Source organism: Primulina eburnea, chromosome 8 (genome assembly GCF_022965805.1).
Source record: "Primulina eburnea isolate SZY01 chromosome 8, ASM2296580v1, whole genome shotgun sequence".
NCBI classification, from domain to species: Eukaryota; Viridiplantae; Streptophyta; class Magnoliopsida; order Lamiales; family Gesneriaceae; genus Primulina; species Primulina eburnea.
Genome location: NC_133108.1, coordinates 14,472,721 through 14,499,887, shown reverse-complemented (window position 1 = coordinate 14,499,887; position 27,167 = coordinate 14,472,721). Strand labels below are relative to the sequence as shown.

General features: G+C 38.9%; 1 protein-coding gene across 2 annotated transcripts; it reads left to right on the top strand.

The window, feature by feature from the left end:
* The first annotated feature begins 105 nt into the window (after window positions 1-105).
* Window positions 106-18,440, top strand: LOC140837805 (uncharacterized). Of its 2 annotated transcripts, XR_012119465.1 has the most exons (9): window positions 106-561; window positions 15,426-15,635; window positions 15,732-15,824; window positions 16,005-16,986; window positions 17,074-17,318; window positions 17,438-17,639; window positions 17,713-17,809; window positions 17,893-17,972; window positions 18,049-18,440. XR_012119465.1 is itself a non-coding variant. In XM_073203909.1 (5 exons), the coding sequence occupies exons 1-5, from the start codon at window positions 313-315 to the stop codon at window positions 16,249-16,251; spliced, it is 873 nt and encodes a 290-aa protein (XP_073060010.1). In that variant the 5' UTR covers window positions 106-312; the 3' UTR covers window positions 16,252-16,620. The 2 variants fall into 2 exon arrangements, 1 of the variants encoding a protein (XP_073060010.1); XM_073203909.1 differs by lacking the exons at window positions 17,074-17,318; window positions 17,438-17,639; window positions 17,713-17,809; window positions 17,893-17,972; window positions 18,049-18,440 and having other exon boundaries at window positions 106-717; window positions 16,005-16,121; window positions 16,204-16,620.
* Window positions 18,441-27,167: the final 8,727 nt, after the last annotated feature.

Genomic DNA, 27,167 nt, shown 5'->3' with positions numbered 1-27,167 from the left:
TCTTTTACCAGAGGGTTACCATCAATGGGTGTTGACGGAGCATTCGACAATGAACCATCATGCCTTTGTGAAGATTGTGATGGGACTTGGGTCGACAATGTTTAACCAAGGATATTTTACTTTTGAATATGTAAAGATTGTGATGGGACTTGGGTAGACAATATTGAAGTTATACTTTTATTTATCTTTGTTTACGTTGAATTTCTATTGAAGATGAATTTCTTATCCTATTTTTTGTTGTATATATTGTGTATTTATTTCTATAGTGATATGTGTTTTTCGCTTTTTTGTTGAACAGGTTAAATCTGGACTATGACATCCTTTAGAAAGCTTAAAATTGGGTCTCATGATGATGACACAATTCATGAACCGAGCAAGAGATTAGGACAACCTGCAGTGATTGGAAAGGGCAAAGAAAAAATTGCATCTACTTCAACTGACAAGAGTTTTGATGGAAAGGAAATGTTGGGATCTACAGACACTGAAACAACAGGAACATCTAGAGGTCGTACACATCTAGATAAGCTTTCTAGGCAGAGGGTTCAGGGAATTCGAAAGGAGGTAAGATTCAATCTGCTTGGACAACCAGTAGGAGAAGTTGCTGCTGAAATGCAGAGTTATATTGGTGTGCTTGCTCGAGAAAAAGTTAAGATAACTTACAATACATGGAAGCAAGTTCCAAGTAAAGTGAAAGAATTGATATGGGAATCTGTTAATGTAAGTTCTATTGTTTTTTCACAAGTAATATTCATATTGTTAATATATATTTTATGTTATGTAATTCTTTTTAATGTATTTCCAATTTTGATGGTTTTGTAACGCCCCGAAAATTCGAAGGTCCACGTAAACCACATGCGCAAGTTATTAAATTCTTTGTGTATTTTAATTAAATGTTTAATTGCATGAATTAATTATGTGGTGCATATTGACATGTTTAAAAATATGTTTTCCTACATGGTTGCATTAAAATGTATTTTTAAAAGGTTATTCGAGTTGCGATCGAGGAACGGAGACCGATGGCTGAAAATAGAAAAATCCTTTTATTAAATAATTATTTTTAATTATTTAAATTGAGGGGATGCTTTTTCTTATTTTTAAAAATATGGGGTTTTGAGGTGATTTTATACGTCGGGACGTAATTTTTATCGGTGTTGGATTTTCAACAAAAATACGAACCTATGGGCAACCCGGCTAATAAACTCACAAAATTATGTAAACAAAACTATTTTTAAATTTCTAATTAACCACTAATGGGCCTAAATTGCCTACTTAATGGGCCTAAGCCTAATTAGTGATTAATTAACTATAAAATATGTTAAACCCTCCCCATTATCACCATAATCCCCACGCCTACAATCTGAATTCTCACCAAAAATATCTCATACTCTACACGACACACACCTCAAGGTTGATAGAAAAATTCAAAAGCTTTAAGGGAGTTCAACCCAAGGTCGTTCGTCGCCGTTCTTCGCAATCGTCAACGAATAATCGTGCGTTTAAACACAAAGGCACGCCATATTCTCCTTTTACTCATCTTTCACACCATATTATGTGTTTGATACATGATTGCATGAAAAGCATGATACAACTTTTATATTTTCGTTTTTATGGTTATACATGCACAAAACAAGAGTTTTTCTTTTTTAAAACTCTTCATAATGATGCACAAAGGGGCTGCCATGGTAGGGTTACTTGAAGGGATGTTTTTCCACATGTTTAAGGGTCCCTAGGTGTATGTTTAAAGGCTGAAAAAAATAGAGAAAGAATAAAAACGAAAATAGACTCCTTAAGAGAAAGTACTCTTCGACTAAGAGTGTTTGAGGGTCACGGCCGCTAGATGCGTTTAGGGAGGGTCCACTAGACTTAATTGGGCTGCATAGGAGGGATGGGTAGAGGCTGGACATGGTGGTTAAGGGCTAGAGGCGAAGCTAGCCTAAGTTCGAATCATATTAGGACTAGGACTCTTGTGCAGAAAAATTCAGTAGCTTCCTAGGCATATTAAATGGACTTATGGGCTGGTATTTGGTTGTATATGGGTTAGTTAGATGTTATTAAGCTTTGGTTCAAGTTTGGTAAAGTTTGGTTAAGTTTCGAGTCCATACGAGTCAAAACTGGGAAGTACGTCTAAGTTTAAAAACGAATAGAGAAACACCTAGATTTAAGCTTAATAAAATTATAAAAAATATATTTAAGCTCAAATAATTATTAGAAGTCTAAGTTTTTAATTTGGGAATTTTATAGTAAGGTTTGGTTTAATTCGTGATTAAAATGCATTAATACGTTATATTTAAAGATTAATTTAAAAGTCGTTGAATTACGCTAAATAAAATATGAGAAAATTCATGTAAGCTTAATTAATTATTTGGGACATGTTAGAGTCAATGAAATTAAGAAAATGTCAAAAACGTGAAATTTTACGTCTAGGGGTAAAACGGTCTTTTTACAACTAAAAATTAGTAAACGTCATGGCAGTGTCCTGAATGCGGTTTATGTGATAATATGATTATTTTCAATGGTTATGTATGTTTATGAATTTTTATATGTGTAAATATGATTTTTAAATGTTCATGAATTATTAAGGATTAAATTGGACATGTAAAAGATATGTTGCATGTTTGATTTCAAAATAAAATGATATTATATGCATTTTTTTATTAAGTGATGAAAACATGTTGAAGGACGTGAAGGAAATGTGACTACTACATGTTGGAAATATCGTGAGGGTTATGGTCCCAGTGGGAGCCCGACGATCGTGTTTCCTTGGATACGGATACGAATACGAATAGGTGATACGAATACGAATATGTTAATACGTAGGCCAAGGACCAGTTGACCGGTGAGAGTGTTGCTGGTGTCCCCGCCGCCCAGTACTGTGGTTTTTTTAGATGGATCCATCGCCCAATACGTTTAAGAATACGAGTCACAATCACGATCTGAATTCAACAAACACGAACATGAATATGAATATGGATATGCATACGAATATGAATATAAATATGTTTATGTTTTTATGAAAATGTTTTTGTGACACCCCGATCCTCTTTTAAAATAAATACGCAGCGGAAATAAAATTTTCTCTTTAAAATATACGGAAGGAGTTTCAAAATACATTTCATCAAATATCTTTACAAAATAAATACATGATCATTTAAATGACATAACAAAAACAAAACATCATTCCTATGATCATGCCAAAATCCTCCTTCCAACGGTGTATGCATATGACCCCCGATCTACAGTCAACGTCCCGAGGCACCACTCTGATCTGCATCACATGAAAATAACTGAAATGAGAATAAATCTCAGCAAGTGGAACTCTTATATAACAATGAACAATAACTCTGTAAAACATCTCTTTGAAATCATAAATACCATCAACTCTGAACTGTAAACTCTGAATATCAATAACATAGCAATAGCATAAAAATATGATGGTATTTCTCTTTTGCTCTGGGGATTGATATCAATAGTATCTCTGCTCTGGGGTGCTCGTATCCCAAATCGATATAAATACCGATAACTCTGAGGGATATAAGCCTATAGGCGATGATCATCTAATATTGCATGCAATCTCTGACTATGTATTTATCAATCCGAAAACATTTAAACTCTTCTCTGGTTTTAACAATCACTTTGAACTCTATATATCTCTTTGTATTCCCTTTAATCAATAATGAGACATACAATGCCTCCAATACATATAACAATACATACTATGGATCAAATGAAAGGGAATAACACAATAAACTCTTTGAAACACATACATATATAATCATGTGAGCAAAAGGAATGAATTTCCACTTACAAACCACAACAAACACCTCAACTTAGCTCTTGATCACCACCTACAACAAATAATCCACAAATAACACCAATATCAACTAAATATCCAAGATTACAAGCTAAATAATCCATAAATCCACATAAACAACCAACCTAAACAACTCTTAATTTACAACCTTAACAGAATCGCACCAAAAGCTTACCCAAGCTTTCTAGCACCAAGGAGAACGTCGATCTCAAGTCGAAATTCCAAACAAACGCCTGAATCGAAGATAGGAATGGAAAGAAATGACTAAAAACCCTAGAAATGAGAGGATTTCGAAATGAAAAGAGGAAAGAATGAAGTCAAATCCATCAAAAAGGTACTATAAATCTCGACCATACCTCTACTGTTCATCACCGCGGGTGCGCCAACACAAAGGCCGCGGGTGCGCTGAGCTTTCGGCAGTCCACAAAATTCCTGAACCACAGATACCGCGGGTGCGGCACTGCAAGCACCGCGATTGCGCTACACACCGCGGGTGCGGTCACTGCATCACCGCGGGTGCGGTGATGCTACGGCCCTCCAACACAAAAACTGCACAGTACACCGCAGGGGCACTCCAGTTAAGAGCGCGGGTGCACTCAAGCCACGGCCAAGCACTATTCCCATGCAACTAAAATCGATCCGGAACTCTGAAACGAACAACCAACATCAACTAACACCTCAAGAACAATATACTAAACATACTATAGCCCATAAACACAACTCTAAACCTCTAATCAAATAACAAACGAAACTTATATCGTACCGTACACCGGGCTCGGCTATTACAATCTCCCCCCCTTAAGGGAATTTCGTCCGCGAAATTGACGTCACGGCACGAACAACTCAGGATACTTCTCTCTTATCTCCTCCTCTGGTTCCCACGTAGCCTCCTCTAACAAATGGTTCCTCCAAAGAACTTTGACAATGCCGATCTCTTTGTTCCTCAGAACTCTAACTGTGCGATCCAAAATCTGAATCGGAATCTCTTGATATGTCAAATTCGGCGTCAAGTCCAATGGCTCATGGCGAAGAACATGGGAAGGATCTGCAACATACTTCCTGAGCATCGAAACGTGAAACACATTATGAACTCTGTCAAGATCTGGAGGTAGGGCTAATCTGTAGGCTCGATCGCCAACTCTGTCCAATATCTCGAATGGACCAATAAATCTAGGACTCAACTTGCCCTTCTTGCCAAATCGCATCACACCCTTGAGAGGTGCTATCTTCAGAAACACGTGGTCGCCAACCTCGAACTGCAAAGGTCTGCGACGAACATCTGCATAGCTCTTCTGTCTGGACTGGGCAGTCTTCATCCTTTCTCTGATAACAGCAACAACATCAGCAGTCTGCTGGACCAACTCTGGTCCCAACATCTTCCTCTCACCAACCTCGTCCCAATACAAGGGAGACCTGCACTTCCTGCCATAAAGTGCCTCATACGGTGCCATGCCAATCGTCGCCTGGTAGCTATTATTATAAGTGAACTCAGCCAAAGGCAATAAAGAATCCCAGCTACTTGGAAAGTCTATAGTACAAGCTCTGAGCAAACTCTTCCAAAACTCTGAAGTAAATCTGGGGTCACGATCAGACACGATCGACACAGGGACACCATGAAGTCTGACAATCTCTGCTATGTAGTCCTCGGCATACTGGTTGATCGAATACGTCGTCTTGACTGGAAGAAAGTGCGCTGACTTAGTCAATCTATCAACGATAACCCAAATAGAATTGAAACCTCTCCGCACTCTGGGAAGACCAGTCACGAAATCCATCGTAATATGCTCCCACTTCCACTGAGGAATCGGCAACGACAACAATGTCCCAGCAGGTCTCTGGTGCTCAATCTTCACCTGCTGACAAGTAAGGCACTGAGAAATGAACACGGCAACATCCTTCTTCATACCTGGCCACCAGTAGAGTCGACGAAGATCCTGATACATCTTCGTACTGCCTGGATGAATCGAATACGGCGCGGTATGAGCCTCTGTCAGAATATCTCTACGAATATCATCGCCAACAGGAACACAAATACGACCTCTGAAAGTCACCAAACCATCACCATTCAAGGCGAATTCTGAATTACCTCTAATCTCTGCTCTATCTCTCAACTCTGTCAACTGAACATCAGTCGACTGCTCTCTACGGATCCTGTCCGTCAATGAAGATCGAATAACTAACGCTGAAAGACGAGCAATGGTGCCTGGAATCACCAGATCAATATCCTCTCTCTGCAAATCCATTAGCAACGGTCTCTGAATCAAAGAACTCAATGAAACACTCGACTTGCGGCTTAAAGCATCAGCCACAACATTCGCCTTCCCTGGGTGATAACTGATAGTCACATCGTAATCCTTGACAAGCTCTAACCACCTCCTCTGTCGCATATTGAGCTCTTTCTGCGAGAACAGATACTTCAAACTCTTGTGGTCTGTGAAGATCTCACACTTTTCGCCATACAGATAATGTCTCCAAATCTTAAGGGCGAAAACCACAGCTGCTAGCTCCAAATCGTGCGTCGGATAATTCTTCTCATAATCCTTCAACTGGCGAGAAGCATAGGCAATGACCTTACCTCTCTGCATCAACACTGCACCGAGACCCTTCTTCGACGCATCGGTAAAGACAACAAAGTCCTCTGAACCACTGGGCAATGCGAGAATAGGAGCTGACGTCAATCTATCCTTCAACTCCTGAAATGCTCTCTGGCAATCTATAGACCACTCGAACTTCACAGTCTTCCTTGTCAGATTGGACAATGGCAGGGCAATCTTGGAAAAATCCGAAATGAAACGACGATAATAACCCGCCAAACCAAGGAAACTGCGTACCTCTGAAACAATCGTAGGAATAGGCCACTTCTGAATCGCCTCTATCTTCATCGGATCAACAGCAATGCCATCCCTCGAAACGACATGGCCTAGAAAAGAAATCTGATCCAGCCAAAACTCACACTTCTTCAACTTAGCAAACAACCTCCGCTCTCTCAGCAACTGGAGAACAACTCTGAGATGCTCTGAATGAAGCTCTCTGGTCTTGGAATAGATCAAGATATCGTCGATAAAGACAATGACGAAGCTATCCAAATACGGCTTGAACACACGGTTCATCAGGTCCATGAAAACAGAAGGGGCATTGGTCAAACCAAAAGACATCACGAGAAACTCATAGTGACCATACCTGGTCCTGAAAGCCGTCTTAGGGATATCAGACTCCCTAACCTTCAACTGATAGTAGCCAGACCGAAGATCAATCTTAGAGAAAACAGTGGCACCCTGGAGTTGGTCAAATAGATCGTCAATCCGTGGCAACGGATACTTGTTCTTGATCGTCACTTTGTTGAGCTCTCTGTAATCGATACACAGACGCAAAGACCCGTCCTTCTTCTTAACAAATAGAACCGGAGCTCCCCAAGGCGAAGAACTCGGACGAATAAAACCCTTATCTAGAAGATCCTGCAACTGCGTCTTCAACTCTTTCATCTCAGTAGGAGCCATCCTATACGGAGCCTTAGAAATAGGAACCGTACCTAGAGCAAGATCAATAACAAACTCTACATCTCTATCCGGCGGCAAACCCGGAACATCATCCTCAAACACATCCGCAAACTCCCTCACCACATCAATATCATCAATATTCAACTTAATCAGTCTATCCATATCCACAACAGATGCTAGAAAAACATCACAACCTCTACACAATAGCCTCTCAGCATCAAGACACGAAATAAAAGGAAGGACCAGCGAAGTACCTGAGCTGGCGAGAACTCCTCCCTGGCCATCATCTTCCTTAGTCATCGAAAAGATACGACCCTGCACCTTCTCCTGGCTAGCTCCCTTAGGACAATCTCTGGAAATATGGCCTGGCATGCCACAACGATAGCAAGAACGAGTGCCAAATCTACACTCTCCACGATGAGGTCTGCCACACTTGGGACACAAAGATCTCTCAGAATCAGACGGAGCAACTGGCACTGACGGTGGCCTAGGACTCTGATCCACCTTGCCCTTCCCCTTGAATCGATCTCTGCCACGCTGACCTGAACTCTAGCCTCTTTGAACACTAGCCTGGTGCCTCGCCTGTCTCTCCCTGGCGATATCCTTCTCGTCCTGCTCTGCTAGCAACGCCTTGGACACAATCTCCTTGAAAGTCACAGCCTTGGACATATTGATATCACGCCTGATCTCCGCTCTAAGGCCTCGAATGAAGTGAGCGCCTTTATCTTTATCACTAGTAGCAATGTACGGAGCAAAAAGGCAACCCTCCTCGAACCTGAGAATATACTCGTCCACATTCAAGCTCCCCTGACGAAGCTCCAAGAACTCTGTAACCTTCCTCGCTCGCAGTGCATCAGGAAAGTACTTGGCGTAGAAAAGCTCAGTAAACTCAGACCACTTCAAAGTAGAAACATCAATGCCAACCTTGGTCGCATTCCACCACAAACGTGCAGCTTTAACCAGCATGAAAACAGCACAACTGATACGGTCTCTGTCCTCATAGTGGAGATGATCAAAAATCGCCTCCAAAGCCTTGACCCACTCTACTGCAGCTAAAGGATCGGAGCTGCCTGGAAATTCGGGTGGATCCATCCTCTTAAACGCAGAAAAGATAGCATCAGAACCAACTGCTACTGGAGCAACCTGCCCCCTACCTTGGCCTCTGCCCTGGCCTGCTCCTTGCAGTCTAAGCAACTGCTGGATCTGCTCACTGTGAACCTTAGCCTGCTTGTAGTGACCCGTTCCTCGGAAAAAGACTAGAATCTCACAGAAACGACTGAAATGCTATGGAACTCTCTGAATTGGCGAGTCACAAATGAAGCCTCGCGCCTCTATTTATAGCCAATGTTCGGACGATCCGAACCATTTCGGAAGCTCCGATCCGGCACACTTCGGACGGTCCGAACTCTGATCGGACGATCCGATCCTTGCATGACTTCCACGAGTACAGCCACCTGTCTCGGACGATCCGAACCCCAATCGGATGATCCGAACCTTACCACGTGTCCAGAACCCTTCCACGTGTCCAGCCACCTGTCTCGGACGGTCCGACACATGGCTCGGACGATCCGAACTCATCGGACGATCCGAACTTGTTCGGTCCTTCCGATCCCACCGAAAATATAATTAATCCGATAATTAACTCAAATTAGGAATCGGGTTACTACATTCTCCCCTCCTTAAAAGATTTCGTCCTCGAAATCAAGTTTATAGGATGAACAAAACTGAAATAACAACATTGTTATTACATCTCAATTGTTGCCAAACACAACTGATAATTGGATTACAACGGAAAACATACATACATCCATAGTACAACTACAGTACAACTCAAAAGAGCTCTGGATGCTCCGAACGCATACGACTCTCTAGCTCCCAAGTGGCTTCTTCAGTGCCTCTATGCTGCCACTGAACTAAGACAAGAGGAATGATCTTATTCCGCAACACCTTATCTTTGCGATCGAGAATCTGAACTGGTCGCTCCACGTAAGACAAATCCGATTCAAGTTGAACTTCAGATGGATGTAAAATGTGTGATTCATCTGCCACATATCGTCGCAAAAGGGATACGTGAAACACGTCATGAATCCCAGACAGATACGGAGGTAATGCTAACCTGTAAGCCAAATCTCCCACACATTCCAGAATCTCAAAAGGACCAATAAATCTCGGAGATAGCTTACCCTTGAGACCAAATCTCAAAATCCTGCGAAAAGGCGAAACTCGGAGAAACACTTTCTCACCTGGCTGAAAATAAAGAGGTCGCCGCTTGGTGTTCGCATAACTAGCCTGTCGATCCTGGGCAATTTTAATCCGCTTCTTGATTACTCCAACTTTATCAATAGCCTGCTGGACTAACTCCGGTCCCTCAACATGTCGTTCCCCAACTTCATCCCAGAATAATGGAGTACGACAACGTCGCCCATACAACGCCTCAAATGGTGCCATACCAATACTACGATGGTAGCTGTTGTTGTACGCGAACTCAATCAAAGGCAAATGATCCTGCCAAGCGGGTCCGAAATCCATAACACAGGCTCGCAACATATCCTCAAGCGTACGGATAGTCCTCTCTGACTGACCGTCAGTCTCCGGATGATAAGCAGTACTCAGACTCAGTGAAGTGCCCAATGCTGACTGGAAACTACCCCAAAATCGTGAGGTAAAACGAGGATCCCTGTCACTAACAATACTGACTGGCACTCCATGCAAACGTACAATCTCTTGAATGTACAAGCGAGCCATCCGATCGAAAGTGAAGTCACGGTTATAAGGCAGAAAATGAGCAGACTTGGTGAGTCGATCCACCACTACCCAAATAGCATCACTATTCCTCGAAGACAATGGCAAGTGAGTAATGAAATCCATCGTGATATGCTCCCACTTCCATTCAGGAATAGGTAGATTCAACAATAATCCTCCAGGTCGACGGTGCTCTGCCTTAACCTGCTGACAAACAAGACATTTGGAAACAAACTGATAAACAATGCGCTTCATCCCTTTCCACCAAAATCGTGTCCTCAAGTCTTTATACATCTTATTGCTTCCTGGATGGACACTCAACTTGCTTCGATGAGCCTGAGACAAGATCTCTTCCCTCAAATTATCATCCTCTGGTACTACAACCCGATTAGACAAACATAGAAGACCATTAGACTGATAATGGAAACCGCTATCTCCACCCGCTAAACGAGCTAATCTCTGAGTCTTCAGATCAGACATCTGAGCATCTCGAATCCGAGCGAACAAAGCTGGCTCAGATAAAATGGTAGCAACACGAATGCTCTCCATACCTTTCCGATGTTTGAAGTTAAATCCCAACGAACAACAATCCTGAATAGTACTAATCATAGCACTGGTCCGAAGTGCAGAGGCTCTCACCTTACGACTAAGAGCATCGGCTGTGAGATTCGCAGAGCCTGGATGGTACTTGATCTCGCAGTCATAATCTTTCAGTAGATCCATCCAACGACGTTGTCTCATGTTCAACTCAGCCTGAGTGAACAGATACTTCAGACTCTTGTGATCAGTAAAGATTTCAAACTTAACCCCGTACAAGTAATGACGCCAGATCTTCAGTGCGAACACTATAGCTGCCAACTCTAGATCATGAATAGGGTACTTCTCCTCGTGAGATTTCAGCTGCCTGGAAGCGTAAGCGATCACATGACCATTCTGTGTCAACACACACCCTAAGCCTTGAAAAGAGGCATCGGTGTAAACACTGAAACCATCAGATCCTGACGGTAACGCCAAAACAGGTGCAGAAGTCAGAAGTCGACGAAGCTCTCTGAAACTATCTTCGCACTCAGATGACCACTCAAATGGAACATCCTTCCGAGTAAGTTGCGTCAAAGGTCTAGCTACCTGGGAGAAATTCACGATGAAGCGACGATAATACCCTGCCAGACCTAGAAAACTACGGATCTCGGCCACCGTCGTAGGACGTGACCAATTCAGCACTGCTTCAATCTTGCTGGGATCCACAGAAATTCCTTCCTTGGAAATCACATGACCAAGGAATACTACACGATCAATCCAGAACTCGCACTTACTCAGCTTAGCATACAATTGCTTCTCGCGAAGAATCTGCAACACAATCCTCAAGTGCTGGACATGCTCCTCCACACTGTGAGAATAAATCAAGATATCGTCGATGAAAACCACAACGAACTGATCTAGAAAATCACGAAAGACTCGGTTCATCAGATCCATGAACACCGCTGGCGCATTCGTCAATCCGAATGGCATAACTAGAAACTCGTAATGCCCGTAACGAGTACGAAATGCAGTCTTGGAAATATCATCATCTCTGACTCTCATCTGATGATAACCCGATCGCAAGTCAATCTTGGAGTAAACAGAGGTACCCTGAAGCTGATCGAACAAGTCATCGATACGAGGTAATGGATACTTGTTTTTGATCGTCACACGATTCAGCTGGCGATAATCAATACACAATCGCATCGATCCATCCTTCTTCTTGACAAACAAAACTGGAGCTCCCCAAGGTGAAACACTCGGGCGAATATAACCTTTATCAAGAAGATCCTGCAATTGCTGCTTCAGTTCCCTCATCTCTGACGGCGCAAGACGATAAGGGGCACGAGAAATCGGTGCAGTCCCTGGCATTAACTCAATGCCAAACTCCACCTCTCTAACCGGAGGAAAACCAGGAATCTCATCTGGAAAAACATCAGGAAATTCACAAACCACTGGAATATCCTCTATACCAACACTACCTGTGGACGTATCAATCGCATAGATGAGGTAGCCTTCCCCGCCCGCCTCTAAAGCACGACAGGCTTTCAGAGCAGATACCACTGGCATCGGAGGTCGCGCTCCCTCACCATAGAAAAACCAACTAGAGCTCTCAGTCGTACGGAACTGAACAAGCTTCTGGTAACAATCCACAGTAGCTCGGTAGGTAGTCAAAATGTCTATACCCAAAATACAATCAAAGTCTTCCATCTCCAGAATCATAAGATTCGCAGTCAACTCGTTACCCTCAAAATCTAAAGAACAACCCATCACTAGACGCTTGGCTAAAACCGAATGACCCATCGGGGTAGAAACAGAAAGAATAACGTCTAGAGAAACATACGGTAACTTATGACGCTTAACAAATCGTCCTGGTCACCCCAACGACCTACACTTCCCTGACTACTCTCATCACCAAAGTGGTCAGCCATCGCTACAAGATAGAATAGGGAAAATGGTAAAATGGTCAACGGAAATCCCAAAACAGAATCTATATCCCAAAATCGTAAGCATGCTCTGATACCATAAATGTAGTGACCCGTTCCTCGGAAAAAGACTAGAATCTCACAGAAACGACTGAAATGCTATGGAACTCTCTGAATTGGCGAGTCACAAATGAAGCCTCGCGCCTCTATTTATAGCCAATGTTCGGACGATCCGAACCATTTCGGAAGCTTCGATCCGGCACACTTCGGACGGTCCGAACTCTGATCGGACGATCCGATCCTTGCATGACTTCCACGAGTACAGCCACCTGTCTCGGACGATCCGAACCCCAATCGGATGATCCGAACCTTACCACGTGTCCAGAACCCTTCCACGTGTCCAGCCACCTGTCTCGGACGGTCCGACACATGGCTCGGACGATCCGAACTCATCGGACGATCCGAACTCATCGGACGATCAGAACTTGTTCGGTCCTTCCGATCCCACCGAAAATATAATTAATCCGATAATTAACTCAAATTAGGAATCGGGTTACTACACTGCTCCTTCAGTAACTTGCCGAACTCGTCGACAACTCTCGAGGACGAACTATCCTCCCCCTCTGACGCCTTACGCTTAGGAGGCATCCTCTACTCTACAATGCTCACAAGACACCAATCAATACAAAACAATAGATAGATGCAAAGAAAACATACCCGGACAGTTGAAAGTAGACGAAGTCATATGCATTGGTCCGAAGAAAACACCGCTCTGATACCACTAAATGTGACACCCCGATCCTCTTTTAAAATAAATACGCAGCGGAAATAAAATTTTCTCTTTAAAATATACGGAAGGAGTTTCAAAATACATTTCATCAAATATCTTTACAAAATAAATACATGATCATTTAAATGACATAACAAAAACAAAACATCATTCCTATGATCATGCCAAAATCCTCCTTCCAACGGTGTATGCATATGACCCCCGATCTACAGTCAACGTCCCGAGGCACCACTCTGATCTGCATCACATGAAAATAACTGAAATGAGAATAAATCTCAGCAAGTGGAACTCTTATATAACAATGAACAATAACTCTGTAAAACATCTCTTTGAAATCATAAATACCATCAACTCTGAACTGTAAACTCTGAAATCAATAACATAGCAATAGCATAAAAATATGATGGTATTTCTCTTTTGCTCTGGGGATTGATATCAATAGTATCTCTGCTCTGGGGTGCTCGTATCCCAAATCGATATAAATACCGATAACTCTGAGGGATATAAGCCTATAGGCGAAGATCATCTAATATTGCATGCAATCTCTGACTATGTATTTATCAATCCGAAAATATTTAAACTCTTCTCTGGTTTTAACAATCACTTTGAACTCTATATATCTCTTTGTATTCCCTTTAATCAATAATGAGACATACAATGCCTCCAATACATATAACAATACATACTATGGATCAAATGAAAGGGAATAACACAATAAACTCTTTGAAACACATACATATATAATCATGTGAGCAAAAGGAATGAATTTCCACTTACAAACCACAACAAACACCTCAACTTAGCTCTTGATCACCACCTACAACAAATAATCCACAAATAACACCAATATCAACTAAATATCCAAGATTACAAGCTAAATAATCCATAAATCCACATAAACAACCAACCTAAACAACTCTTAATTTACAACCTTAACAGAATCGCACCAAAAGCTTACCCAAGCTTCCTAGCACCAAGGAGAACGTCGATCTCAAGTCGAAATTCCAAACAAACGCCTGAATCGAAGATAGGAATGGAAATAAATGACTAAAAACCCTAGAAATGAGAGGATTTCGAAATGAAAAGAGGAAAGAATGAAGTCAAATCCATCAAAAAGGTACTATAAATCTCGACCATACCTCTACTGTTCATCACCGTGGGTGCGCCAACACAAAGGCCGCGGGTGCGCTGAGCTTTCGGCAGTCCACAAAATTCCTGAACCACAGATACCGCGGGTGCGGCACTGCAAGCACCGCGGGTGCGCTACACACCGCGGGTGCGGTCACTGCATCACCGCGGGTGCGGTGATGCTACGGCCCTCCAACACAAAAACTGCACAGTACACCGCGGGGGCACTCCAGTTAAGAGCGTGGGTGCACTCAAGCCACGGCCAAGCACTATTCCCATGCAACTAAAATCGATCCGGAACTCTGAAACGAACAACCAACATCAACTAACACCTCAAGAACAATATACTAAACATACTATAGCCCATAAACACAACTCTAAACCTCTAATCAAATAACAAACGAAACTTATATCGTACCGTACACCGGGCTCGGCTATTACAGTTTTTATGCATCATGAAAATGTTTACGAAAATGTTTATGTTTTTGCATCTTCATGAAAATGATATTTTAAGTACAAGTATTTTTCACTGTTATATGTTAACTGTATTACGTATTACTCGTTATCAAGGATATGACGTGTTGAGTCTTTAAACTCACTAGGTATGATTGATGCAGGTGATATTGATTATGAATATGATAATGGAGGTCTTAATGGTTGATCTGACTGGACTGGAGGTGCAAATAACCCGAGGACCGACGCTAGTTTTCCGCACTAGTTATTATTTATGATTTTAAGTAATGTTAAAGACATTTTTTACGTCTTTTATTTATGTTATGGGAGATTTTTGAGAGGTTATAGTATGGGCTATACTTTTCAAATAATGTTTTTAGGTTGGTAAATGTTTGACGATTTTATGCTTTAAAATATTTTCCTTTGGATTTTTAAATGGCAGTTGGATGTTTATTTTTAAAATGATGTGGTTCGGCCGATGCTAAGTGAGGTTTAAAATAAAAAAAAAATTCTAGCACATTTTAAGAAAACGATTAAGCAGACGTTTCAGGTTTTTACAGTGGACATTTGATGTTCCCCCAAGCTGGAAAAAGGGATGTTTAAGTTCGGCAAATAATAAGTGGCGTCAATTTAAATCACATCTCACTCAAACATACATTTCGAACAAGGTTTATAAACCAGAGGAGTTGTTTCAACCACCTACTGGCTATGGTCTTGCACGAGATGACTGGATTTCTTTTGTCATGACTCGCATGTTTGATAAATTCATTGTAAGTATTTTTTTTGTTTTTTTGAAAATAAGTCCACCATGAATTATTTAACGAATTAAAAAATATTTGATATATGTAATTCTTCACTTTGACTAGGAACTAAGTGATCAACAGAAGGAAAGAAGGAAGAAGAGCGTATACCATCATCGCCTTTCTCGTAAGGGCTATGCAAGATTTGCTGAAGAAATAGTAAGTATATTTCAACATTTGTGCCGCCCAAGAATTGACTGTTGCATTCCTTCGCATGAATACTTGTAACATGGGTGTCTGTTTTGTTTTTCTAGCATGTGATATATATCATTGCATTTGCTGTTTTTTTTCAACATTTAACATATTTGACAAATACCATTTGATGGTTCTTGTATGTAGCCAAGTGAATTGTGTGACGATGATGATATCAATAGAGCTATTATTTGGAAAAAAGGGCGAGTGAATAAAGAAGGGGATTTTGATGGCCAGGAGTTGCAAATAACAGTAGAAAAGATTGTGAGCAAACTATACATAAAAATCAATTATTTTATTTTATTGAAACCTTTTAAAGTAATTAATATTTTCAAGTGAATGACAGGATGATTACATACAACAAAAGCGTGAGGGGAAACTTGAAATAAAATAGACAAAAAAGGATATTCTCACGAAAGCACTCAATTCAGATGAACATGGTGGACGTGTGAGAGCTGTTGGAGGTCACATCACTCCAACATTATATTTCAATGTTGGTAGAAGTTGGAAGACTGAGGATGTTGATAGAAAGCTAATGATTGAGCAAAAAAAAGAGTTGATCGAGGCTAGAAAATTAATTCAAGAGCAAGATACACGCATTCAAAAACTTGAAGCAATTGTCTACAAAAAAGGTGCATGGGACAGTGAGATTGATGACAAAGGAAGTTGTTCGGTAAAATTGCATCAAGTGAATGAAAATGAAATGAAAATTGACAAGTATTTCCCCAATAATGAAGATTTGAATGACGTCGAAATAAAAGTTGTGGAAAAATCTGTTGCTTTACAGGTATATAATTTGTTGTGGTTATATAGTACTTAATATTTTTTAACTAAAGAGTTAGTACAATTCATTGACATAACTATTTGTCTTTTAGGGTCAAGCGGTTATTTTGACATTAGATTCTAGCACGAACATTGTTGCATATGGAACAGTTGTTGAGGTCAATGGAGCTAATAACATGCTTCATGGTGTTCATTACCTCAAAATTGCATGCGTGTATCCATTGATGAGGCAATGCAAAAATCAGCACTTTTGCCAGTTCCGATTCCCAATGAATGTGAAAATGTTGGGGATGCCGTAGGAACACACGTTGCTTGGCCAAATCATTTGATAATGCTACGACAAGAGGTACAAATATGCTTCTATTTCAAAGTAAATGTCTGTCAAATTCTCTAGTATTGCACCTATCTAACATGTTTACAATACAATTATCAGAAGCGTCAAAGGAACAAAACCGTCAGTTTCGAAAGAAACCAGACTTTGTCATCAAATGTGCCAAGATCAGTGCGCATGGTGTATTGTTATTGTAAGATAGCCCTTGAAAATGGAAGGAAATTAGCATTTATTTTAGATTATGAAGTATTTGCAGATGATTATGAAGTTAACTTGCACTTTGAGGACATCAGTACTTTGTATCACTTGGAGCCAATTTATGGAAATTGTATATTTGTCTACATTTGGTAAGTCTTCGTTTAACTTAAGTTTTTTTGTTCTTTTCTTATATTATTATATAAGATGCATATAATTTGTTAGTTTAGTATGTAGTGTAGTTTTGATTTTCTTTTAATTGAAATGACAGGCATCTTTATAAAAAGATGGCGAAAGAAAACAAGATTGAAAAATTCAGATTCGTTAATCCACACAGCATCCCAAATTTGCAAAAAAAATATACACGACAAAACAGGTAAAACTGAAAGGTTGAACAAGAGGGCGAGTTCTTTAGCGGATAGGCTAAGTGGTGCAGCAATGGATCTAGTGGTTTTGGTTCCAAGTTGTTGTGGGTAAGTAAGATTCTAATATAATTTTCAATTGTTTTTTTAGTGAATTACATACACTTATTATGTTCGTCTGTAGTTTTCATTGGACTCTCACCGTCATCGAGCCTTATAAGGAAATTGTTTATTTGGTGGATTCCCTAAGTCACCGCATTCGCGATTAGGATTGGAAATATGTTGTGGAAATGTGAGTTCATATTCCATATTAATGATGCATTTCATTTAATGAAAAAACACTCATATATCAACTATGTTCAAGGTTAATGAAGGGCGTTGAGATTGTTTAACTCAACTAAGGGAAGGAAAGGAAGAAAACGTGTGCAATGGGAAGTCATAAAGGTATGTGTAATTCTCATTCGAGCTAATTTTTTTATGTGTATATTTTTCATTAACAATTTGACATTTTTTAACATAGGCTCCTATGCAACCGGATGCAAAACAATGTGGTTATTATGTTATGAGATTCATGAGGCAGATTACTGAAGAAGTTACAACTCTTGAAGGGGATTCACTAAGATCGATAATAATATTATCTTTGTTATATAAAATAATTACAAGTTATCTAGCTACTTATCATTTTGAAATTTCATTAAGTTGTGTGTTTTTTTTTTACTAATATACTTTTTGAGTGTGTTCATAGTTCACAAAAACGGAGTATTCTATGGAAGAAATTGATGAGGTGTGCACAGAGCTGGCCGAATGCATACAGGATCATATTTATGAATAGGTAGGAGACGAGTTCATCTTAATTGAAAAAATACAGCTCATATTGAACGGATTTGGACATTATTTTTATAATTTTTAACATGTTTACGGGCTGTTTCAGACATAGTCATTTTGCACATGGTTTAGCTTCTAAGTTGGGTGAAATTCTTGTTTCTACTTTAAGATTTCAAAAGTGATATTATTTTGGTTTCTTGCATTTTTCCTTTCAGTTTGTGGATCAGGAATACAAATGATACTAGATGGACATGTGATTTTTTTTGTGTTTGTTGGTTCATGACATGTGGATCTCTTCATTAATTTCGGCATATGTTGAAAGAATGTGGTAATTATAGGTGGAATGGGGTGTCCAAGAATAAACAAAACCGAGGACGTGAGCGATAAGAACGCCCAGTACAAAAGTATGAGTATACAGACCTATATGAAATGCACATGCTATGATCATGATACCGGGGTAGTCAAGAAACAGGAGTCACAAAAGGATTTCAACAATGCTCAGTCTAGAGGCGCCAAGTGGATAGTGCCGCGCGATCCAACCTCTGGGTCACTGCATCCACTACAAGACAGACGTGGACCTAAAATGTCCCGGACCACCGAAGCCCTCCCGACCCGTCGGCCACTGTGTACTCTCGGTTTCCATGCGTCCACAAGACAGGGCTGAGCGGCCCCAAGATATAGCTTATCTCGAAAGAGATACAGCTCAACAGTAAAGGCTATCTCGAAGAAGATACGGCTCAACATGAAATGCAACGTGCAGTAATAAACGTGACATAATAGCATGCATCATATGACATATATCAATGCACCACATAATCATGCAACACATATAAGAATGTAAGGTGTGATGTATGGTCTGGCTGTGTAGGAGATAGGTGTGGTGTATGGTCGTATTTAAATTTATTTCGAATATATATATATATATATAAATATATATATATATATATATATTGTTGTTGTGTGTTTTTATATTTTCTGGTATGTCCTACTTGCGTGGAGGTTATGCCAAAATTTTTCTAGGCCCTGAGGTCCGTTTTTAAACTTGTCTATTGCATATTGTTCTCAATTCATGGCTTATTGTCTTCTAACAAGACTTTTTGCTTTTTTATACATAACTTGTTCTATATGTACGTTTTAATGCTAAGTTGTTCATGTGTTGAAATTTAACAATCATTAAAATAATGTGGTTTTATTTTCACAGGCACTGTAATGATGTTTTGGAAGCTGCACCAGCAGAGAAGTCATTCCAACAAGCTATATGAGATATTTTGGAGTTGATATGTGCAAGTCTTGGTTGTAGGGTATTTCTATTTTTGTGAACTTGACTAAAAGTTTTTGGAATAGGGTTACATATTTTTTTAATTGTTGGTTTTGTAGATTACACGTCTATGAATGACATATTTCTGTTTGTGATCAAGTATATATATATATATATATATATATATATATATATATATATATATATATATATATATATATATATATTATATGTTAATGTTTGAATTGATTTTATATAAGGGTTAATTGATATATATTTCACACCCAATTTTTTTAATTGATTAAAATATACAACGGTTTGGTAATATATAAGACAACAGTTTAAAAACGATTAAATCAAATCCAAAGACAACAGATTTAAAATGTCGTAAAACTGTTGTATATTGCAGCGAAAGACATCGGTTTAAAAACATTGGGAAACTGTTGTCGAATGCGATAAAAGACAACGGTTACAAACAGTTCTCGTTTCTATAAGACAATGGTTTTTAAGAGCCACGACAACGGTTTATTATCGTTGAATTTATACACCGACAACAACTGTTCTTCACCGTTGTCTTTGTGCGCACACTTTCACAACAGGGCGTTTAACAACGGTTTTACAAGACCTACGATAACTGTTTTTCACCGTCGTCTTTTATGTCTACGACAACGGTTTTTCACCATTGTCTTTGCACGAACCTTTAACCACAGGAGCTTCTACAATGGATTTGCAAGACATACGACAACGGTTTTTCACCGTCGTCTTTGACGTCTACGACAACGGTTTTTCACCGTTGTCTTTGAGCTCACCCTTTTAACCACAGGGACGACGGTTTTTCAAGACATACAACAACGGTTTTTCACCGTCGTCTTTGACGTCTACGACAACGATATTTCATCGTTGTCTTTGAGCGCACCCTATAACCACAAGGGCTTTAACAACGGTTTTTCAAGACACACAACAACGGTTTTTCCCCGTTGTATTTGACGTCTACGACAACGTTTTTCACCGTTGTCTTTGAGCGTACCCTTTAACCACAGGGGCTTTAACAACGGTTTTTCAAGACATACAACAAAAGTTTTTCACCGTTGTCTTTATCCTTTTTTTTTTGTAGTGAACGGAGTCATGGCTCGATATGAATGCGTGCTCATCAATGCATATAAATCCACAGATTATTCCAATATACTTATAAACTCACGTTTATTTTTAAAAAATGAGGAATAATCTTAAAATACACCCAAACAGCACAAAGAGCACATAAGCACATAATTCTCATAAAATCCATCATTAAATTACACGTTGTTATAGACGCTGTAAAGAATCGATCAATCCATACCTTAATCTTCAAATTAAATTACCACTATTGTTTATGAAGTCCTTGGAGCTTCCTGGCTATTAAAATCTGTGGCAAATAATTTATTTCCAACAAATAAAGATTCAAATCTTAGCGAAAAACTAGTTACTAATCCCAGCTTGGACCTAAGCTTGGTTTTAAGATCATAACTCAACCAAAACTTAACCAAAACACACTTAACATACATGGCTGTAATCCTAACTCAAAATCCCATATTTCATCATAAGACATCATAAATAAATTCAATAATGACGACACTGGAAAACACCCAAAACCATAAAACCATGATAAATGAGTTGTGTGACAGATCCAGGTTTGACACCTATGATTATACAATTCATATCTAACACATCATTGACTCAAATCTATATACGTCAATTTGAGATGAAAGAAAACTCAAATATCTAAGTTTTCCTAGAAGAAACAATTTCTAGAATCCTTTTAGATAAATCCCAGAATTATCAAGAAGACGCTACTACCAACGCAATTCGCAGACATCAGTCTGTACCTGAGCAGTTTCGAACAAATGAGTATAACGATTTCAATTCTTAATTGAATTTAACGATTCTTATATCAATACGAAGACAACACATAGCTCCATAACTCTTATTTTAATCACAAGTCCAGAATCCGAGTGCATAAATATCATGAACTCGTAATACAGTAACTAATCTACGCAGCTCCAACAGAGAATTCCCTTTTGACACATTTTGGTAGAAATATCATATCAAATTCATTTTTAGTTGGAATTCCATTTCGTCTATTGCTAAACAAAGCTAACACATAGATCTATAAGTTCTATTTGAACCACAAGTCAAGATTCGTAGTGCAGACCACACAAAAACCCGAAAATCTAAAGCCAAAACATGCAACTCGAAAACAGAAACCAACTTCTTCCATGGACAAAAATTTAAAACCTAGGCTTAGTGATTACCTTCAAAAGCTTCCCTAGAACTGAAACAAATCTAGAATCAACCTCTTCACATAATAAGGAACCAATAAAAGGGACAAGCACAAAGCTGGAGAAAAAAAAAAACGAAGCAATAGCTCGGGAGCTGAGCAGATGAGCTAGAAAGAAAAAGAAATGGATGAAATGAGAAGAAATGAGAAGATTTAAGGAGAAAATGGATTGGGCTTGGGGGATAATGGGATTCTTTCTATACACATATCCATTTACATGAATTTAATGATTTAGTCCAAATGCTAGAATGTGACCCGGTCCAAAAATTTACAACTCACGTGTGCTATTAAACATCGATATGTATATAATGCCAATATTTTCTAATACATATTTTTAACACATAAGTATAATTATTTGTCTTAATTATTTTAAATTTATCACTTTAAAATAATTATTTCTAATTCTTACCAAATACTGAATAATTAAATTCGGGTTCTCACATTCTCTCCTTCTAATAAAAAATTTAGTCCTCGAAATCTAGCATACACCACTTACGCAAAGTGGTTAAAATATTTAACACTGATAATACATAGGAAAATATAAGAACATGGAGTTATTCATCATAATTTCAAACAAGTGAGGCCAATCTTGACGCATTCTAGCTTCTAACTCCCATGTAGCTTCTTCTATCCCATATCTACTCCACTGCACCAAAATCAAAGGAATCGTCTTGTTCCTGAGTTGCTTCTCTTTGCGATCAAGAATTTGAACTGGATGCTCAACATAACTTAGGGAACTATGTACCTACACATCCTCGGTACTCAAAACATGAAATGGATCTGGCTCGTACTTCCGCAGCATAGATACATGAAACACATCGTGTATCGCAAAAAAACTCTGCTGCAAGTCCAAACGATAAGCCAAAGTGCCAATCCTCTCAACAATTGCATACAGACCAATATAACGTGGAGCTAACTTCCCATTACGTCCAAATCTCATAGTACCACGAAACGGTCATACTTTCAAGAAAACATAATTTCCAACCCGGAACTCTAAAGGCCGACGCATTTTATTTGCATAACTTGCTTGACGATCCTGGGCTGCTTTCATTATTTTCCTGATCGATTCAACTTTATCTTTAATTTCTTGTAAAAACTCTGGTTTAGACATCTGTCGTTCTCCTACATCTTCCCAAAAAATCAGAGATCTGCACTTTCTGCCATATAAAGCTTCAAATGGTGCCATACCGATCGTTGTCTGAAAACTATTGTTGTAAGAGAATTCGACCAGAGACAATGATTCTTGCAAACTACCCCTGAAATCCATTACAACTGCTCGTAACTTATCCTCTAGAGTCTTGATGGTTCTTTCTGACTGACAATCTGTTTGGGGATGATAAGCACTGCTCATGGCTAACTTTGAACCCAAAGCTGATTGCAAACTACTCGAAAATTTTGAAGTAAACCTTGGATCACGGTCTGATACTATGGTTACTGGCACACCATGAAATCTTACCACATGATCAATGTACAATTTAGCCATTTTCATGAAAGTATAAGTACGTTCATATGGAATAAAATGAGCTGATTTAGACAATCTATCAACAATCACCCAAATTGCATCACAACCACGATTAGAACGAGATATGTGTGTCACGAAATCCATAGCAATGTGCTCCCAATTGCAATGTGGTACTTCAAGACTATGTAACATACCGCAAGGTCTCATTCTTTCATCTTTAACCTGTTGGCAAGTTAAACATTTAGCCATGAAATCAGAAATTTCCTTCTTCATACCTTCCCACCAATAATGAGCTCTCAAAGTATGATACATCTTTCGATTTCCTGAATGAATGTTATGTCGACTACAATGTGCTTCACGTAGTATAGCTTCTTTCAGATCTATCAAATTAGTAACCTCAAGTCTCCCATTAAAGCGCACATTACCATCTGAAGCAATCTGACTGATCTGTTTGAGACAATTCTTTCAATCAATGAATATGCAGATCAATTCTCTGTGATGTTTTAATTCTTCTTATTATATGTGGCTCGAATTTGATCGATGAAACTATAAAGTAATATCCACTTGTTTGATAAGTCCATCATGATGTTCACAAATGCTCGTGAACTTTAGAAATATTCAGAGATGTCAGCATTGTTAGAGTAGGTGCACGTCGAGCCAAGTGTTGGCCGAGTGTTCACAATGAAACTCTATGTATAAACAGGCTTTATTTTAATAATATTTGAAATTATTATTTTGGCACATCTTTATCTGTATACCCATGCTAGTTGCATAGATAAAGCCCTTGAGTATACAAATAGTAAAAAGAATATGAGATGCTCATATGATGAGTATCATGAAACTCATATCTGGAATACTGTATATATTCTAAACAGTTCCTAGTCGATTCAACCGCCTCTAAGAAGGATATAGGCCGCTCGAGTTCGAGACTAGTATCTGCGATGTGAGTACCATGTTTCATTAGTAGGGGACATTGTGATATCCGAGCATGCAGATAGGTGCTCCTGGTAGAGTGCACTGAACAACCCTCCATAAAGGACTTTCCAAGTGGTTCTCACTTATCGAGTGGAAACGTCCTAGTTTATGGTTGTACACCATTAGTCCTTATGACCCGGGACAACATTGAGACTCTATGTGCTAGCATTACACTTTGACTTGTTTACCGACTCTCAAGGGGTCATCAGGTGGCAAGGTTGGGTGTTTTGTCGAAACATATAGGAGTCGATGCATTGTAGTCGGGGATTCACAGCTTACCTTCGGGTATGGATATCCTATGCGTATGTAGTAGGAAATCTGATCAGAATATTGTGGTAATTATGAAAGGGGTTTCATAGATTACACCATCGATGCAACTACAACATGACACATAGTATCGATTCATTGACAACTCTCGATAAACCAATGGTTGTCGAATCGGTCGGGATATATGAGTTGAAGGGACCGTACTGTACGCTAACCATAATTGAATGGTTCCTGCAGGCACTATCATTTGATACCTAGGGAATCATGTAAGCGATGCTACTAGGCGTTTAACATGATTGGTTGGGTACTATGAGCCACGGCTAGTTGTATCAATGAACCATTGAGAGCCACACAAGTACTAGCTTTCTAGATCCTGTTGAGAAGTAAAATAGTTCAATGTGTTGAACGGCTTATAAAGGAGTTTATAAGCGTAAAATAAAATAGAAGTTTGACTTCTATGAGGGAAATGTAACTTTTAATTTGTGGAAGTGTTCCTAAATTAAAAGTTGGCCAAATAAATAATGTATTTGAAAATTGTGATTTTCATAAACATTATTATGGACTAAATTAAATTAATTCAAGTGTTGAATTAATTAAACACTAGTGGGCCTAGTAGAGTCCAAATAATTAAATTAATTCAAGTGTTGAATTAATTAAATCATATTGGGTCTTGAAGAGCCCAATATTAAAACAATTATTCAACTAGTGACTTGAGAAAATTCAAGTAATGTTTAATTAGTCTCAAATTTGTCTGAGATAATTAAATTAAGTCCATGGATTTTTAATTGTTAAAAATCAAATAACATTACATGCATGGGAGGTGAAGGGTTGGAGACTACCTTTTTCAATCTCCAAGGCTTGGCATGCTAAAAGGTGTTTTAGCTTTTTACACTACCAAGACTAGTCTCCCTCCCCTTCATTCCAACACACAATGGCCGAAATTTTGGGGCAATTCTCCTTCAAAATTTTTCTCTCTTTTCTTCTTCATTAGTTGAGGAAAGAAAACTCTTCTCAAAGAAAAATGCCATACATTTTCTAGTGCAAGTGTGAGATGGATCTTTTAAGTTTGGTGGTGGGCTTGATTTTGAAGAAAGGAGTCCAAGGAGGCTTGTAGATTGTCTTGACTTTGAAGAGCTTAGTTGCTTGACAACTAAGTTGGTGCCAAACATCAATCTCAAGATATTGATAGGTAAAAATTCTAAAACACCCTATGTATGACATGTTTCGTGCTTTTCGTATTTGCTACACACTATAGGCTTAGGGTGCTCGATTTTCTTGTTGAAAAGCAAATTTTTAAAACTTCCGTTGCGTATTCAGTCACCTTAATCGATCCTCTTTCAAGTGGTATCATGAGCTAAGGGTACTAGTTTGTGTAGCATATACATGATATTATATTGAGATCGATTTCTAACCGCATGAGTTGAATTTTTTGCAACAAAATCAAGGCCAATGAAAGGGCGTTTTTGGGCAGCATGTTGCTGCTGCCCGAGGGGCTGCCTGAAGCCCTCTATTTAAAATTAAAAAAAATTGTAAGTTGGCCGGAATCCGACGACGGAGCTCCGGCGACGGTGATGACGACTAGAGTTTCCAAAATTGTTTTGGATTATCAAAGTGTCATGGGCCTTGAAGTTGTTGGGCCATTAGATGGCTAACACATTTGTGAAATTTAAATGGGCCAAAATATTTTTGTTGAAAAATAATTTTATTGGCCCTTAAGTTTAAATTTACAAAAGTTGCAAATATTTTCTCATGAAATAAATAATTGAAGTTGGACTTTAATTATTTATAGTAAATGGTGATTTACAAGAAATTCTGTTATAAATAAATTAATTAGAAAGTAGACAAAGGAGTTTGTATACTTTGTTAATTTAGTTTATAATCGTGGCGGTTAGTGATTGGATCAAGATATATAATATTGGATCAATTAATTATTGTGATAATTAATCGATAGTATATGATATGTGATATTATGCATGAAGAATTATCAAAAGCCCAAGCCTAATTTGCTTGGTGTATGCTAGGATATTTTGTGTTGAATGATTGTAATAATTATCAAATTTAAAGTGGGCTTGGTTTATGGCCCGTTCCCACCCCCCATGAGATGTATCCCTATTTGCCATGGATATTTATTTGTAAATATTAGTATAGTAGAAGATCAAGATTGAAAGATGTCGGCCTTGATGATTATGAAGATCGAAGACATGTAAATATTGGAAGCTTATGTAACAGTTGCATTTGCATCCCTTGCATTTCCCTAGGATTGGACCTAGGCCCGTGCTTAGCTCACACGGGCCATTAGTATTTAGGCGATTGATCATCCTTGTTTCGTTTACTGTTTATAATATATGTGTGTTATGTTATAAATAATGAGTATGTGTGTTATTATTATGATAATAACAAAGTTGCATGAATCCGGAAAACATACGATCAAACATGGCGAGCTTATAAATAAAATTAATGATGAGACCTTTCAAAATTAAAAACTCTCATTTTGAATAAGATTCAAAATTAATATCAAGCCCGAAAAGGGGAATTATA